The sequence below is a fragment of the Linderina pennispora genome, assembly GCF_002104995.1.
Source record: "Linderina pennispora strain ATCC 12442 chromosome Unknown DL89scaffold_202, whole genome shotgun sequence".
NCBI classification, from domain to species: Eukaryota; Fungi; Kickxellomycota; class Kickxellomycetes; order Kickxellales; family Kickxellaceae; genus Linderina; species Linderina pennispora.
The window spans coordinates 1-17099 of NW_024468450.1; the positions used below are offsets into that span (position 1 = coordinate 1).

Here is a 17099-nt window from a genome sequence, read left to right on the forward strand (position 1 = left end):
CGATGTATTGAGGATTTGGTCACTTTCTGGTTGGCGCCATGTCTAAAAGCCAAGGTATGGATTTACTAGAATTACTCTGCTCACGATGTGAGCTCAGCTTCTAGCTAGCATGGTTTGACACATGGATAAAAGCATCACGGCGAACCGATCATTTGAACGTGTTGGACAACTGTTAGTACAATGGCGGTCTTGTTCATCTTCTGTGACCCGACCCTTTGTAGCCTGACGAGTCCCGTCATAGAAGCACAGCTTAAAGGGCTGTCAGCGTTGATACAGTTTGTTGAATCGGCCCACATACAGACCAGGTTCGCTGTGGCCCAAATATAACCGCTTACATGTGTTCATAAAGCTATTTAGTCTATAAAAATAAACTCCGAACTATTGTATGCCTACTGGGCAAGCTACATGGTCTCATTCTATAGGATGGGCTTATAGGATGGGCGCACGCCTTAGGCATAGTTTTACACAGCCCCTGCAGAAAATGCAACTGTAAATGGGGTGCAACTTTGCAATTGCATATATATGCGCATGCTACCAGCACCACAATGCTACCGCTGCTGCTAGTATATATCCCGCTTCCACTAAATGTAGGCTAATGCTGGATATCAAATCGATAAGCCAACGGTGTGTGTCGTGCTAGGTATGTTATGATAGCGAGCTCTTTTTAAATATAGCATAGCCCAGGCAATACGATAGGCTCTTATCTGTAACCATGTGTTTATAGTATATCCAAAAGTAGGCATGTTGGATACTAGAATCTAGAGCCTGCATGAGGTCATTCCCATGCCGTATAAAAATCATCTACTGCTCTTGAATACATTGCCGACGAGAATATAACAATCGATTCCCACGGCAGGCCAATCAAAGCATGAAAGTGTGCTGCTGCGGTCCTGGAATCAATCTTGCCTCTGCTTTCCATTTTTTGTTTAGCATCATGACAAAAGACTACGAGGGCGACCCGTTGGTGGTTGTTGAATACGACCCAAAGTGGGCGGAGCAGTTTGCTGACGAAGCCCACCGCATTCGCGATGCAATCGGCTCCTACATCCTCGACGTCGAACACGTTGGCTCCACAGCATCCCGGGCCTTGCTGCCAAGCCCATCATTGATATCCAAGTTGTCGTCGCTGACTTCTCCCAGCTCGCCCAGTGCATTCCAGCTATGCAGCAGCTTGGGTATAGATACAAAGGTCTGTACGGTATCGTGGGCCGCGAGTACTTTAAACGTCCTCTGTACCACGTGCACATGGTGCAGAAGGGCAATGGTGAATACACGAGAAAGAAGCTGTTCCTCCAGTATCTGAGGGACCATCCGGATGTGCTGGACGAATAACGCCAGGCTCAAGAAGCAGGTGGCAGCCAAGTACGGCGATAACAGAGAATTCCATCTGGCATACAATGCCGACAAGACGGACTTTATCATGGGCGTGCTGAGGAAGGCTGGATGGGATGTCGACGGCAGAAAATCCGACTATCTCGAGCATGACAGAACGTAGCGCTTTTCTCTTTCTCAAGCCGTGGCGAGCTGGCCGTGACACGAGTCACGACTCGGGGACAATGCCAGTGTCGTCATTTTTAAACTTTGACCTGCGGCATCCATGGTTGTACTCGGTGAAATATGCAAAGCTCTCCACTCTCACCCCCTCAGGGCAGTTTTTCCAGCATTCCCAAATTTGAACCACCATATCCTTATTATATTGTACAGCCCGTTGGCAGTCTACTTACTGAACAACAGCAGCAGAAGCAACAGAAACCCGGCCAGAGAAGAAGAAAAAGAGGAACAATGAGCGCTGCAATTCAGGCTATTGGTGAGTATTCCTGGTCTCTGGGGGGTTCAGGTCCTGGCACGGTAGAGAAGAGCCTTTGGGGTCGATGTATGCTAATCATGTCTATGAATAACGATATAGGCGAGACTCTCGCTAGGCTTGATGACGGCGACTTTGCCGCGTCTCTCGAGGTGGTCGACAGCTATCTGACCACCTCGAACGACGAGGATATTGCCGTGAGCCATAGCCGGGGTGTGGCCATCGAGCAGGCTGCCCGCCAGCAGTCTGGATACGACACCGGCGATATTAGCAGCTCGGGCGAATTTGCCAGCTTCCGGGACGCTAGCAGCTCCCCGGCATGGTTCAGCATCCGTCTGCCCAAGACATCCTCGAACCGCCAAAGTGTGAGTTCAGCAACCGAGGCATTTTCCGATACCAGTGTGATGCAGAGCCTGCGCCGAATGGTGCAGCGCGAGGAGGCGTGGCAGCAAACCAAGGCCACGTACGAAAATCACTTGTCGCAGATGGCACTGCACCTTCAACAGCAGTCGCTAGCGTTCAAGTCAGCCCAGGCCAAACTCCAAATCGCTGGGGGCTGCACCTGACCCCGTTATCGATCAGTATGCATCAAACGGGACGTTCCCCGTGTCCACTGGCGCCGAGCTGCAGCCAGACGAGTCCATTGGCGGGCCGACCACCGAGAGCAACTACAACAGCTGGTGGGCAACGTTCCTGCCGGCTGCCACCGGCTGCCAGCACGTACCTCTGGTAGTCTGCCCAACAGCCCGATGGTCAGCGCCTCGCTGAATGGGTATGCGACAGTGGCAGGCACCGGCGAGCTTGTGTGTCTCGAGTGCATCCAGGCGTGCGAGCGCGTTGCCGATGCTGTGCTGCACGGCGACTTCAATGCCCGGGTTAGGTGCACGCGCTGCCACAGCATTGACGGTGCTGGCGAGAAGGAGTGGCCACTGACCAAGCCCACAGGCGCTGCTGGTCACGTATCGGCCCCCTCCAGCCAGCTGACAGGAACTCCGATGATTAGCCACCCAGTTACGCATACCCAGAAGCTGGCGAACCGTGTCAACCGCATGGCCTCGCTGCTGTCCTTTGTCACCCATGAAATCGTCGGCGTGGCACGCAACGACGGCATTCGTGGCATTCTCGGCACCCAGGGCAACATTGATGGACTGAACGGGACTTTGGCTTGAGCTTATGAACGAGGTCAACACGATGACACGGATCCACACGGAGCAGGTGCGCAACATTGCGCACGTCTGCAACTCTGTGGCCAACGGTGACTTGTCCGAGAAGGTCTCGATTGACGTCAACGGTGAAATGGCTGAACTCAAGGACACGATCAACAGCATGGTGGACCAGCTCAGTGCCTTCTCGTTTGAGGTCACCCGCGTCTCGCATGCCGTCGGCACCGAAGGCACGCTGGGCGTCACTGCCGAGGTCCCCGACGTCAACGGTGTCTGGAAGCTGCTTACGGATAATGTCAACAGCATGGCCAGCAATCTGACCAACCAGGTGCGCGATATCTCGAATGTCTGCAAGGCCGTGGCGGCCGGTGACCTGACGCGCACGGTGCAGGTCGAGGCACGCGGCGAAATGCTTGAGCTCAAGGATACAATCAACACGATGGTTACCAGACTCGACCATATGGCGGTGGAGCTGACCCGCGTGGCTGTCCAGGTTGGCATTGACGGCATGCTGGAGGACAGGCAAACTGGTTTGAGCTCGACGGCACCTGGAAGGATCTAACGGACAACGTTAACCGTATGGCGGATAACCTGACACAGCAGGTACGCGATATTACGAGAGTCACCCAGGCTGTGGCCCGCGGTGACCTGACACGCAAGGTCGAGGTGCCGCTTAACGGTGAAATGGCAGAGTTGAAGACGACTATTAACGAAATGGTGGACAGGCTCAACACTTTTGCATTTGAGGTCTCGCGTGTGGCCAAGGAGGTCGGTACTGATGGGCAGCTCGGTGGCCAGGCAAATGTCCCTGATGTCGATGGCACCTGGAAGGTTCTGACTGACAACGTGAACACAATGGCGGACAACCTGACCAACCAAGTTCGCGATATTGCGAATGTGACCAAGGCCATTTCAGCTGGCGATCTGACGCGCAAGGTGCAGGTGCCGCTGAACGGCGAGATGGATGAGCTCAAGATCACTATCAACACCATGGTGGACCAGCTCAACACTTTTGCGTTTGAGGTCTCGCGCGTGGCCAAGGAGGTCGGTACCGACGGTAAGCTTGGCGGGCAAGCCAATGTTGAGGGTGTTGGCGGCACTTGGAAGGACCTGACTGACAATGTCAACAAGATGGCGGACAATCTGACCAACCAGGTCCGAGACATTGCTGACGTTACCAAGGCTGTTGCCGCCGGCGAGCTATCGCGCAAGGTCATGGTTCCACTGAATGGCGAGATGGGTGAGCTCAAGGACACAATCAACCAGATGGTGGACCAGCTCAGCCACTTTGCCGACGAGGTCACCACGGTCGCCATCGAGGTCGGTCTGGAGGGCCGTTTGGGTGCACAGGCGCGTGTCGTCGGCGTGCAAGGCGTGTGGATGGACCTGACGCACAATGTCAACAAGATGGCGTATAATATCACAAGGCAAGTGCGCAACATTGCTGAGGTCACCCGGGCCGTTGCCAAGGGCGATCTGGGCAAGCAGGTCGACATCCCGTGCAAGGGTGAGATGGAGTTTTTGAAAACTACTATCAACGACATGGTTGCCCGACTAAAGACGTTCTCCAGCGAGGTCTCGCGTGTCGCCAAGGAGGTTGGAACTGACGGCAAGCTGGGCGCCCAGGCATCAGTGCCTGATGTGGAGGGCACATGGAAGTACTTGACGGAAAACGTCAACAAGATGGCCGACAACTTGGACTAACCAGGTTCGGGACATTGCGACGGTGACCAAGGCCATTTCAGCTGGCGATCTGACGCGCAAGGTGCAGGTGCCGCTGAACGGCGAGATGGATGAGCTCAAGATCACTATCAACACCATGGTGGATCAGCTCAATACCTTTGCCAAAGAGGTCTCGCGTGTCGCCAAGGAGGTCGGAAACTGATGGACAGCTCGGCGGCCAAGCAAACGTCGAGGGTGTTGACGGCACCTGGAAGGTTCTGACGGACAACGTCAACAACATGGCCACCAACTTGACCAACCAGGTTCGAGACATTGCCACAGTTACGAAGGCAATCTCAGCCGGAGATTTGACGCGCAAGGTTGAAATTCCGCTGAACGGCGAGATGGGTGAATTGAAGGACACTATCAACACCATGGTTGGGCAGCTGAAGACGTTCGCGTCAGAGGTATCTCGTGTTGCCAAGGAGGTCGGCACGGATGGCAAACTCGGCGGCCAGGCATATGTGCCCAATGTCGACGGCACTTGGAAGGACCTGACCGACAATGTGAACAAGATGGCTGACAACCTGACGATTCAGGTGCGCAACATCGCTGAGGTCACCAAGGCAGTCGCAGCAGGGCGAAATGTCCAAGCGCATCACAGTGACTTTGAATGGTGAGATGGGGGAGCTCAAGACCACTATCAACGCCATGGTCAACCAGGTCAGCCAGTTTGCCGCGGAGCTTGCCAAGGTCGCGCACGAGGTCCGGCACCGAGGGCCAATTGGGAGCACACGCCGACATGAGCGGGGTTGATGGTGTCTGGAAAACGCTCACAGACAATGTCAACAACATGGCCGACAATATTACCAATCAGGTGCGCAACATCGCCGAGGTCACCAAGGCCGTCGCTGAGGGCGATCTGTCCAAGGAGGTCACTGTCCCGCTAAAGGGTGAGATGGGCGACCTGAAGACCACTATCAACGACATGGTTGCTCGGCTGAAAACGTTCTCCAGCGAGGTGTCGCGTGTTGCCAAAGAGGTCGGGACTGACGGCAAGCTGGGCGCACAGGCGACAGTGCCTGATGTCGAGGGTACATGGAAGGACTTGACCGACAATGTCAACAACATGGCGACTAATCTGACGAACCAGGTACGCGACATTGCGACGGTGACAAAAGCGATCTCGGCCGGCGATTTGACGCGCAAGGTTGAGGTGCCGCTGAACGGTGAGATGGGTGAGCTCAAGATCACTATCAACACCATGGTCGATCAGCTCAACACATTCGCAGACGAAGTATCCCGTGTGGCCAAGGAGGTCGGAACCGATGGCAAGCTTGGCGGTCAAGCTAACGTCGAAGGTGTTGATGGTACGTGGAAGGTTTTGACTGACAACGTCAACAACATGGCCACCAATCTGACGAACCAGGTCCGAGACATCGCCAATGTCACCAAGGCAATCTCAGCCGGCAACCTTAATCTCAAGGTCGAGGTACCGCTGAACGGCGAGATGGGCGACCTGAAGGGCACCATCAACACCATGGTGGACCAGCTCAACACGTTCGCCGCCGAAGTGTCGCGTGTGGCCAAGGAGGTCGGAACTGATGGTCAGCTAGGTGGACAAGCCAACGTCCCAAATGTCGATGGGACCTGGAAGGACCTTACTGACAACGTGAACACCATGGCCGATAACCTGACTAACCAGGTGCGGACAATCAGCAACGTCACTAAGGCTGTTGCGCTTGGCGATCTGACACAGAAGATCAAGGTCGATGCGCTCGGAGAGATGGGCGACCTGAAGACCACAATCAACGACATGGTGGACCGATTGAACACGTTTGCAGATGAGGTGTCGCGTGTGGCCAAGGAGGTCGGCACAGACGGCAAGCTTGGCGGTCAAGCCAATGTTGAGGGTGTTGATGGAACTTGGAAGTCGCTGACTAACAACGTCAACCGGATGGGTGACAACTTGACCAACCAGGTCCGAGACATCGCTAATGTCACCAAAGCTATCTCTGCTGGTGACCTGACGCGCAAGGTCCAGGTGCCGCTGAACGGTGAGATGGGTGAGCTCAAGTCGACCATCAACACCATGGTGGACCAGCTGAGCACGTTCGCTGCTGAGGTGTCGCGTGTGGCCAAGGAGGTCGGAACTGATGGGCAGCTTGGTGGCCAGGCAAACGTCGAGGGCGTTGATGGGACCTGGAAGTCGCTCACTGACAATGTCAACAAGATGGCCGACAACTTGACTAACCAGGGTGCGCGACATTGCCAATGTCACCAAGGCGATTTCAGCAGGCGACCTGACGCGCAAGGTCGAGGTGCCGCTGAATGGCGAGATGGGTGAGCTCAAGCAGACCATCAACACGATGGTGGACCAGCTCAACACATTCGCCTTCGAGGTGTCGCGTGTTGCCAAGGAGGTCGGAACCGATGGTCAGCTAGGTGGACAAGCCAACGTCCCGAATGTCGATGGTACCTGGAAGGACCTTACTGACAACGTGAACACCATGGCCGACAACCTGACCAACCAGGTCCGAGACATTGCAATGGTCACTACGGCCATTTCAGCAGGCAACTTGAACCTCAAGGTCGAGGTGCCGCTAAATGGCGAGATGGGTGAGCTCAAGTCGACCATCAACACCATGGTGGACCAGCTGAGCACGTTCGCTGCTGAGGTGTCGCGTGTGGCCAAGGAGGTCGGAACCGATGGTCAGCTCGGCGGACAGGCCAATGTCGAAGGTGTTGATGGGACCTGGAAGTCGCTCACTGACAATGTCAACAAGATGGCCGACAACTTGACTAACCAGGTGCGCGACATTGCCAATGTCACCAAGGCGATTTCAGCAGGCGACCCTGACGCGCAAGGTCGAGGTGCCGCTGAATGGCGAGATGGGTGAGCTCAAGCAGACCATCAACACGATGGTGGACCAGCTCAACACATTCGCCTTCGAGGTGTCGCGTGTTGCCAAGGAGGTTGGTACCGATGGACAGCTAGGCGGCCAAGCCAACGTCCCGAATGTCGATGGCACTTGGAAGGACCTTACTGACAACGTGAACACCATGGCCGACAACCTGACCAACCAAGTACGCTCGATTAGCAAGGTTACCACCGCGATTGCCGAGGGTGACTTGAGCAAAAAGATCGACATTGTTGTCAACGGCGAAATGGGCGAGCTCACAAATACTATCAACGAGATGGTCGACAAGCTCCGCGGGATTGTATCGGAGCTGTCGAGTGTTGCACTCCAGGTCGGCACCGACGGCCAACTTGGTGGTCAGGCTCACTTGAAGAACATTAGCGGCAACTGGAAGGACTTGACCGATAACGTCAACAAGATGGCATACAACCTGACTAATCAAGTCAGAGACATCGCAACGGTCACTAAGGCTATCTCTGCTGGTGACCTGACGCGCAAGGTCCAGGTGCCGCTGAATGGTGAGATGGGTGAGCTCAAGTCGACCATCAACACCATGGTGGACCAGCTGAGCACGTTCGCTGCTGAGGTGTCGCGTGTGGCCAAGGAGGTCGGAACCGATGGTCAGCTCGGCGGACAGGCCAATGTCGAAGGTGTTGATGGGACCTGGAAGTCGCTCACTGACAATGTCAACAAGATGGCCGACAACTTGACTAACCAGGTGCGCGACATTGCCAATGTCACCAAGGCGATTTCAGCGGGTAACCTGAACATGAAGGTCGAGGTGCCACTCAATGGCGAGATGGGCGACCTGAAGGGCACGATCAACACCATGGTGGACCAGCTCAACACGTTTGCGGATGAGGTTACACGAGTCGCTAAGGAAGTGGGTACTGAAGGCAAACTTGGCGGCCAAGCCAATGTCGATGGCGTTGATGGCACTTGGAAGGATCTGACCAACAACGTGAACACCATGGCCAGCAACCTGACGACCCAGGTCCGATCCATCAGCGAAGTCACCAAGGCTGTCGCACACGGCGATTTGACGCAGAAAATTGAAGTCGACGTCGAGGGTGAAATGCTGGACCTTAAGACCACTATAAACGAGATGGTTGACCAGCTCAATATCTTCGCCGATGAGGTCTCACGAGTCGCACTAGAGGTCGGCATCAACGGCAAGCTTGGCGGCCAGGCATTTGTTCCTAACGTCGACGGCGTGTGGAAGAAGGTCACGGACAACGTCAATACCATGGCCAATAACCTCACGTTCCAGGTTCGGTCTATCGGAAATGTGACCACCGCTGTTGCGCGCGGCGATCTAACCAAGGTCATTGCCGTGGATGCGCGTGGCGAGATGGGCACGTTGAAGACGACAATGAACGGGATGGTGTCCCAGCTGCGTATCTTTGCTGGGGAGGTGTCGCGTGTGGCCAAGGAAGTCGGTACCGATGGCCAGCTGGGCGGACAAGCCAACGTCCCGAATGTCGACGGTACCTGGAAGGAGCTCACCGATAATGTCAACACCATGGCTGACAACCTGACTAACCAGGTGCGGACAATCAGCAACGTCACTAAGGCTGTTGCGCTTGGCGATCTGACACAGAAGATCAAGGTCGATGCGCTCGGAGAGATGGGCGACCTGAAGACCACAATCAACGACATGGTGGACCGATTGAACACGTTTGCAGATGAGGTGTCGCGTGTGGCCAAGGAGGTCGGCACAGACGGCAAGCTTGGCGGTCAAGCGAACGTACCAAACGTGGGCGGTACATGGAAGGGACTGACAGACAATGTCAACACCATGGCTAACAATTTGACAAACCAGGTGCGCGACATTGCCAATGTCACCAAAGCTATCTCTGCTGGTGATCTGACGCGCAAGGTTGAGATTCCACTGAACGGCGAGATGGCGGAGTTGAAAGACACCATCAACACCATGGTGGACCAGCTCAGTACGTTTGCTGACGAGGTGTCGCGTGTGGCCAAGGAGGTCGGTACCGATGGCAAGCTCGGCGGGCAGGCCAATGTCCCAAATGTCGACGGCACCTGGAAGGGGCTGACAGATAATGTCAACAAGATGGCGGACAACCTGACGAATCAGGTCCGAGACATCGCCAATGTCACCAAGGCAATCTCAGCTGGCAACCTTAATCTCAAGGTCGAGGTGCCGCTGAACGGCGAGATGGGCGACCTGAAGGGCACGATCAACACCATGGTGGACCAGCTCAACACGTTCGCCGCCGAAGTGTCGCGTGTGGCCAAGGAGGTCGGTACCGATGGCAAACTCGGCGGACAGGCCAACGTCGAGGGCGTTGATGGGACCTGGAAGTCGCTCACAGACAACGTCAACAAGATGGCAGACAACCTGACCAACCAGGTGCGCTCTATCAGCGAGGTCACAAAAGGCCGTTGCGCTCGGCGATCTGACGCAGAAGATCAATGTCGATGCGCTTGGAGAGATGGGCGACCTGAAGACAACTATCAACGAGATGGTGGACCAGCTGAATGTATTTGCTGATGAGGTGTCGCGTGTTGCCAAGGAGGTTGGTACTGATGGGCAGCTTGGTGGCCAGGCAATCGTTCCCAATGTTGATGGTACCTGGAAGGATCTGACATTTAATGTCAACAAGATGGCAGACAAGTTGACCAACCAGGTCCGCGACATTGCCAATGTCACCAAGGGCTATTTCAGCAGGCGACTTGACGCGTAAGGTCGAGGTGCCGCTCAATGGCGAGATGGGCGAACTCAAAAACACGATCAACACCAATGGTGGACCAACTCAACACATTTGCAGCCGAAGTATCCCGAGTTGCCAAGGAGGTCGGAACCGATGGTCAACTTGGCGGACAGGCCAACGTCCCGAATGTCGATGGCACTTGGAAGGACTTGACGGACAACGTCAACAACATGGCCACCAATCTGACCAACCAAGTCCGTGATATCGCCAATGTCACCAAGGCAATCTCAGCCGGCAACCTTAATCTCAAGGTCGAGGTGCCGCTGAACGGCGAGATGGGCGACCTGAAGGGCACGATCAACACCATGGTGGACCAGCTCAACACGTTCGCCGCCGAAGTGTCGCGTGTGGCCAAGGAGGTCGGAACTGATGGTCAGCTAGGTGGACAAGCCAACGTCCCAAATGTCGACGGTACCTGGAAGGATCTGACAGACAATGTCAACAAGATGGCCACCAATTTGACCAACCAAGTGCGCGACATTGCAAATGTCACCAAGGCGATTTCTGCGGGTGACTTGACACGCAAGGTTCAAGTTCCGCTGAATGGTGAGATGGGCGAGCTCAAGCAGACCATTAATACCATGGTGGACCAGCTCAGTACGTTTGCTGACGAGGTCTCGCGTGTTGCCAAAGGAGGTCGGTACCGATGGCAAGCTCGGCGGCAGGCCAATGTCCCGAACGTCGATGGCACTTGGAAGGGATTGACGGACAACGTCAACAAGATGGCGGACAACTTGACGAACCAGGTCCGAGACATTGCCAATGTCACCAAGGCTATTTCAGCAGGCGATTTGCGCCAGAAAGGTGTCGTCGGATCTTAACGGTGAGATGGCAGAGTTGAAGACGACCATTAATACCATGGTGGACCAGCTCAGTACGTTTGCTGACGAGGTGTCGCGTGTGGCCAAGGAGGTCGGTACCGATGGCAAGCTCGGCGGCCAGGCCAACGTCCCGAATGTCGATGGCACTTGGAAGGACTTGACGGACAACGTCAACAAGATGGCGGACAACCTGACGAATCAGGTCAGAGACATCGCCAATGTCACCAAGGCAATCTCAGCCGGCAACCTTAATCTCAAGGTCGAGGTGCCGCTGAACGGCCGAGATGGGCGACCTGAAGGGCACGATCAACACCATGGTGGACCAGCTCAACACGTTCGCCGCCGAAGTGTCGCGTGTGGCCAAGGAGGTCGGAACTGATGGTCAGCTAGGTGGACAAGCCAACGTCCCAAATGTCGACGGTACCTGGAAGGATCTGACAGACAATGTCAACAAGATGGCCACCAATCTGACGAATCAGGTCCGAGACATCGCCAATGTCACCAAGGCAATCTCAGCTGGCAACCTTAATCTCAAGGTCGAGGTGCCGCTGAAACGGCGAGATGGCGGAGTTGAAAGGACACCATCAACACCATGGTGGACCAGCTGAGCACTTTCGCTGGCTGAAGTGTCGCGTGTTGCCAAGGAGGTCGGTACTGATGGACAGCTGGGCGGACAAGCCAACGTCGAGGGTGTTGATGGCACCTGGAAGTCGCTCACTGACAACGTCAACAAGATGGCAGACAACCTGACCAACCAGGTTCGCTCTATTAGCGAGGTCACAAAGGCTGTTGCGCTCGCGATTTGACGCAGAAGATCAATGTCGATGCTTTGGTGTGAGATGGCAGAGCTGAAGACGACCATCAACACGATGGTGGACCAGCTGAGCACGTTCGCTGCTGAGGTGTCGCGTGTCGCTAAGGAGGTTGGTACTGATGGGCAGCTTGGTGGCCAGGCAAATGTTCCCAACGTCGATGGTACCTGGAAGTCGCTCACTGACAATGTCAACAAGATGGCAGACAACTTGACCAACCAGGTCGCGATATTGCCAATGTCACCAAGGCTATTTCAGCAGGCGACCTGACGCGCAAGGTCGAGGTACCGCTGAACGGCGAGATGGGTGAGCTCAAGCAGACCATTAATACCATGGTGGACCAGCTCAGTACGTTTGCTGATGAGGTGTCGCGTGTGGCCAAGGAGGTTGGTACCGATGGCAAGCTCGGCGGGCAAGCCAATGTCCCGAATGTCGATGGCACTTGGAAGGGGCTAACCGACAACGTGAACACCATGGCTGAAACCTGACCAACCAAGTCCTGATATCGCCAATGTCACCAAGGCCATTTCAGCAGGCGATCTGACACGTAAGGTCGAAATTCCGTTGAATGGAGAAATGGCCGAGCTCAAGCAGACCATCAACACCATGGTGGACCAGCTGAGCACTTTCGCTGCTGAGGTGTCGCGTGTGGCCAAGGAGGTTGGCACCGATGGTCAGCTGGGCGGACAGGCCAATGTCGACGGCGTCGATGGCACTTGGAAGGATCTGACTGACAATGTCAACAAGATGGCCACCAATCTGACCAACCAGGTGCGTGATATCGCCACAGTAACCAAGGCCATTTCAGCAGGCAACTTGAACCTTAAAGTCGAGGTGCCACTCAATGCGAGATGGGAGCTCAAGTCGACCATCAACACCATGGGACCAGCTGAGCACGTTCGCCGCCGAAGTGTCGCGTGTGGCCAAGGAGGTCGGAACTGATGGGCAGCTCGGTGGACAGGCCAATGTCCCGAATGTCGACGGTACCTGGAAGGATCTGACAGATAATGTCAACAAGATGGCGGACAATCTGACGAACCAGGTGCGCGACATTGCAAATGTCACCAAGGCGGTTGCTGCTGGTGATTTGCGCCAGAAGGTGTCGTCGGATCTTAACGGTGAGATGGCAGAGCTGAAGACGACCATCAACACGATGGTGGACCAGCTGAGCACGTTTTGCCGCTGAAGTGTCGCGTGTGGCAAAGGAGGTCGGTACTGATGGTCAGCTTGGTGGCCAGGCAAACGTCGAGGGCGTTGACGGCACCTGGAAGTCGCTCACTGACAATGTCAACAAGATGGCCGACAACCTGACAAGCCAAGTCCGAGATATCGCTAACGTGACCAAGGCGATTTCAGCAGGCGATCTGACGCGCAAAGTTGAGATTCCGCTGAATGGCGAGATGGCAGAGCTGAAGACGACCATCAACACCATGGTAGACCAGCTCAGCATCTTCGCCAAGGAAGTGTCCCGTGTCGCCAAGGAGGTCGGCACCGATGGTCAGCTCGGTGGCCAGGCAAATGTTCCCAACGTCGACGGCACCTGGAAGGATCTGACCGAAAACGTCAACAAGATGGCAGACAACCTGACCAACCAGGTGCGCTCTATCAGCGAGGTCACAAAGGCTGTTGCGCTCGGCGATCTGGACGCAGAAGATCAATGTCGATGCTTTTGGGCGAGATGGCAGAGCTGAAGACGACCATCAACACCATGGTAGACCAGCTCAGCATCTTCGCCAAGGAAGTGTCCCGTGTCGCCAAGGAGGTCGGCACCGATGGTCAGCTCGGTGGCCAGGCAAATGTTCCCAACGTCGATGGTACCTGGAAGTCGCTCACCAACAACGTTAACCGGATGGCTGATAACCTGACAAACCAGGTGCGCGACATTGCGATGGTGACTAAGGCGATTTCGGCCGGTGATCTGACCAAGTTTGTCACTGTTCCTCTAAGCGGCGAAATGGGCGAGCTGAAAGACACAATTAACAGCATGGTCAAGCGTCTGGCTGTCTTCGCCGCTGAGGTCAATAAGGTTGCCCGTGAGGTCGGCACTGAGGGCAAGCTCGGCGTGCAGGCCCTTGTCCACGACGTCGAGGGTGCATGGCTGGAGGTCACGTCCAAGGTCAACACCATGGCTCTCAACCTCACCAACCAGGTACGTGCGTTTGCGCAGATCACAGCGGCCGCCACTGGCGGTGACTTTAACTCGATGATCACCGTTGACGCATCTGGCGAGATGGACGCGCTCAAGTCACAGATCAAACCGCATGGTGACATCGCTGCGTGTGAGTATCGTGCGTAACATGCAGGCCCGCCAGGCAGCCGAGGTAGCCAACCGTGCCAAGAGCGAGTTCCTGGCTAACATGTCGCACGAGGTGCGCACGCCTATGAACGGTATCATCGGAATGACTTCGATGACCTTGGAGACCAACCTGACGCATACCCAGCGTGATTCGCTGATGATTGTGTCGAGCCTGTCGAACTCGCTGTTGTCAATCCTCAATGACCTGCTTGACTTGTCCAAGATTGAGGCTGGTCGCATGAGCATGGAGCAGATTCCATTTGCGCTGCGCAACGCCATGCTGAGTGTGTTGAAGACCTCTGTCGATCAAGTCGGTGCAGAAGGGTCTCAACGTCTTCTTTATGTGCGATCCTGATATCCCTGACAACGTTGTCGGCGACCCGCATCGACTGCGCCAGGTGTTGACTAATCTGGTTGGCAACGCGGTCAAATTTACCAATGAGGGCGAAATCTCGATTAATTGCCGTTGCCTGCAGCGCCAGGGCAACGAGCTCACGCTTGAGATCTCAGTCAAGGACACGGGCATTGGCATCCCCAAGGACAAGATTGATGTCGTGTTTGAGACATTCACGCAGGCTGACGGTTCAACCACTCGTAGATACGGCGGAACGGGTCTGGGTCTCAGCATCTCGCGTAGCCTCTGCCGTCTCCTTGGAGGTGACATCCGCGTCGAGAGCGAATATGGGCTCGGATCTAACTTTATCTTCACCTGCAAGCTTGAGGCACCTGTGCCTAACTTTGAGTTCTTCGGAGCGTCGCATTCTGCCCTACCGTAACCGCCATGTGCTGGTTATCTACGACTGCCGCAACAAACCCGGAGGCCAAGGAAATGGTAGTTAAGCTGCGCGAGATGCTCCATTCGTTCCATCTGAGCACAGCGACTGTCGACACAGCAGAGCAGGCCGAGCGCCTGATTTGGCGCGGAGCACAGCACCGTCCCATGTTTGACACATTCATTGTCGATACAATGCAGACCGCCGATGAGTTACGGTCCACTGGGCTGACCAACCTGAACTTCATGCCCATTGTCTACTTTGCCGACCCGCGCAACAGCTGCATCAACGTCAACCGCATCATTGAGCTCGGCATCAACTCGTACATTGACATTCCGTTCGACTACAGCAAGCTTGCCAGCGCGATGCTGCCAGCCCTCGAGACACACTCGCTTATTCCTGATCTGTCCAAGTACCGCAAGCGCCCCCTGCGCATTCTTCTGGCTGAGGACAATGTGGTCAACCAGAAGCTTGCGCTACGCATCCTGCAAAAGTGCAACCACAAAGTCGAGGTCGTGTCCAATGGGCAATTGGCAGTAGAGGCCTGTCATGGATACGTGGGAAGCGCAATATGGGACATATACGGCAAGAATATCAGGAAGGACGGCATCCAACCCCGGGTCGGAGAACGACAGGAGCGGGCCATCGCATAGTCGTGCCAAGTCCAAGTCGCCGTTTGCCATGGATCCTGACGAGCCGACGCCAACGGATGAGCGCATCGATTTTATCGGCGATGCCGAGCCAGGGCTCAGTCGCATCACTGAAGTTGACGAGTCTGGAGATGGCGGTGACGCCAACGAGGGTGCCTCTGTCCAGTCCCAGAGGCTGAAGCAGGTGGGCAGCCGCAGGAAGGCAGCGAGTCCGACAAGCCCAAGGCCGTTGAAGGCACAGTATGCTGACAGCATGTACCCGCCAGCTGTCAAGGCTCCTGATGACCTGCCACTCGTGCTCGACTCTATCGATATTCCGAACACAGAGGACAAGGAGGCCGACGAGGACAATCCGTACACACAAACGACCGAGGAAAGCCCCGAGGAGACCAAGCCAGCCGGTGTGCGCGATCCCAAGTCCAAGTTTGCCTGTGTGCCGATGCCGTTCGACATCATCCTGATGGACATCCAGATGCCAGTAGTCCACGGATTTGAGGCCACCAAGCGGATCCGCAAGTGGGAGGAGAGTGAGGGCGTTGATTTCCGCACGCCGATTATTGCGCTGACAGCACATGCTATGCTGGGAGATCGCGACCGCTGCCTGTCGTCTGGATGGACGAGTACATCACCAAGCCCCTGCGGTTTGAGACGCTGCTGACGACTATCACACGCTTCCAACCGCGGATGTAGATGAGTACGGCGATATTGTGCCCATCGTTGACACGATAAACGACTCGACTGATTCCCAGTCCAACTCTGATGACGATGACAGCGACAGCGACGATGAGATGGAGCCGATGCATCCCCGCGACTACTTTGGTCGGGACGATGTGCCATATGGTATCTACGACGATGATGGGTACAATGACGACGACGACGACGATGACGACGACGGCGATGACTGTGACGATGATACGGAGAGGTACCGCCGATCGTTCCTGGGCACTGCCTTTGGAAAGCGTGCCAAGAAGAGCCCAGGGGCAAGTAGCTACCGCGATGCACCGCCTACCATGATTTCGCAGGGCGATCGTGAGCAAAAGACGTCGCAGCAGCGCAAGGCAGGCCCGTGCTCTGCGCAAGCAAGTCATGAAGTACAAGCGCGAGTATGGCGAGCACATTACGCGCGGGAAGTGCGATGTCTGGGGTGGAGCAGCAGTTTCCGACGGCAAACGCTCAGGCGATATCACTGACTCTGCAGAGAACAGCGACAACGAGGGGGATGCAGCAATGACGACGGCGGCTCTGAAACAGCCTTGGCATCGCTGAGGCAGCCGAAGAAGTCTGCTTTCAAGCCTCCGAGATGGTGCTGACCGATCGTGACTTTGAAAAGCACAACACTAGCAACTTCTCGATGAAGCAGCTGAACAACCGGTCGATCTACAACTCGTACTCGATCATGTCGCAGTCAGCCAAGAGCCGCCGCGACCGCAAGCTGGCGCAGTCTGGCAAACAAAAGCAGACC

The 17099-nt window shown here is 55.5% G+C and overlaps 3 protein-coding genes across 3 annotated transcripts; 2 read left to right on the forward strand and 1 right to left on the reverse strand.

Moving 5' to 3' along the window:
• Positions 1-890: 890 nt before the first annotated feature.
• DL89DRAFT_93457 (uncharacterized protein) lies at positions 891-1520 on the reverse strand. Its single transcript, XM_040892278.1, has one exon. The coding sequence runs from the start codon at positions 1420-1422 to the stop codon at positions 1042-1044; it is 381 nt and encodes a 126-aa protein (XP_040738946.1). The 5' UTR covers positions 1423-1520; the 3' UTR covers positions 891-1041.
• Positions 1521-2462, forward strand: DL89DRAFT_93458 (uncharacterized protein). Its single transcript, XM_040892279.1, has 2 exons — positions 1521-1807; positions 1907-2462. Exons 1-2 carry the CDS (start codon positions 1618-1620, stop codon positions 2368-2370), a joined length of 654 nt encoding a protein of 217 aa, XP_040738947.1. The 5' UTR covers positions 1521-1617; the 3' UTR covers positions 2371-2462.
• Positions 2463-2566: 104 nt separating this feature from the next.
• Positions 2567-17077, forward strand: DL89DRAFT_327644 (uncharacterized protein; the record flags this gene model as incomplete). Its single annotated transcript, XM_040891553.1, has 27 exons — positions 2567-3460; positions 3490-4641; positions 4676-4840; positions 4884-5228; positions 5260-5382; positions 5408-6837; positions 6887-7457; positions 7498-9942; positions 9980-10219; positions 10260-10317; positions 10349-11049; positions 11090-11371; positions 11406-11675; positions 11751-11864; positions 11946-12140; positions 12167-12382; positions 12441-12781; positions 12813-13074; positions 13124-13543; positions 13597-14162; positions 14203-14500; positions 14535-14942; positions 15035-15504; positions 15590-16257; positions 16328-16666; positions 16722-16792; positions 16905-17077. Coding segments are annotated over exons 1-27 (12804 nt in total), but the record flags the coding sequence as incomplete, so codon positions are not given.
• Between the last annotated feature and the right edge of the window lie 22 nt (positions 17078-17099).

What these genes read in the sequence shown, in the direction of transcription:
- DL89DRAFT_93457 (XM_040892278.1), bottom strand. Translation starts at nt 1,422, where the DNA reads ATGATAAAGTCCGTCTTGTCGGCATTGTATGCCAGATGGAATTCTCTG.
- DL89DRAFT_93458 (XM_040892279.1), top strand. Translation starts at nt 1,618, where the DNA reads ATGCAAAGCTCTCCACTCTCACCCCCTCAGGGCAGTTTTTCCAGCATT. An exon ending in CGCTGCAATTCAGGCTATTG is followed by an intron (nt 1,808 to 1,906) that starts GTGAGTATTCCT and finishes ATAACGATATAG; the next exon opens with GCGAGACTCTCGCTAGGCTT.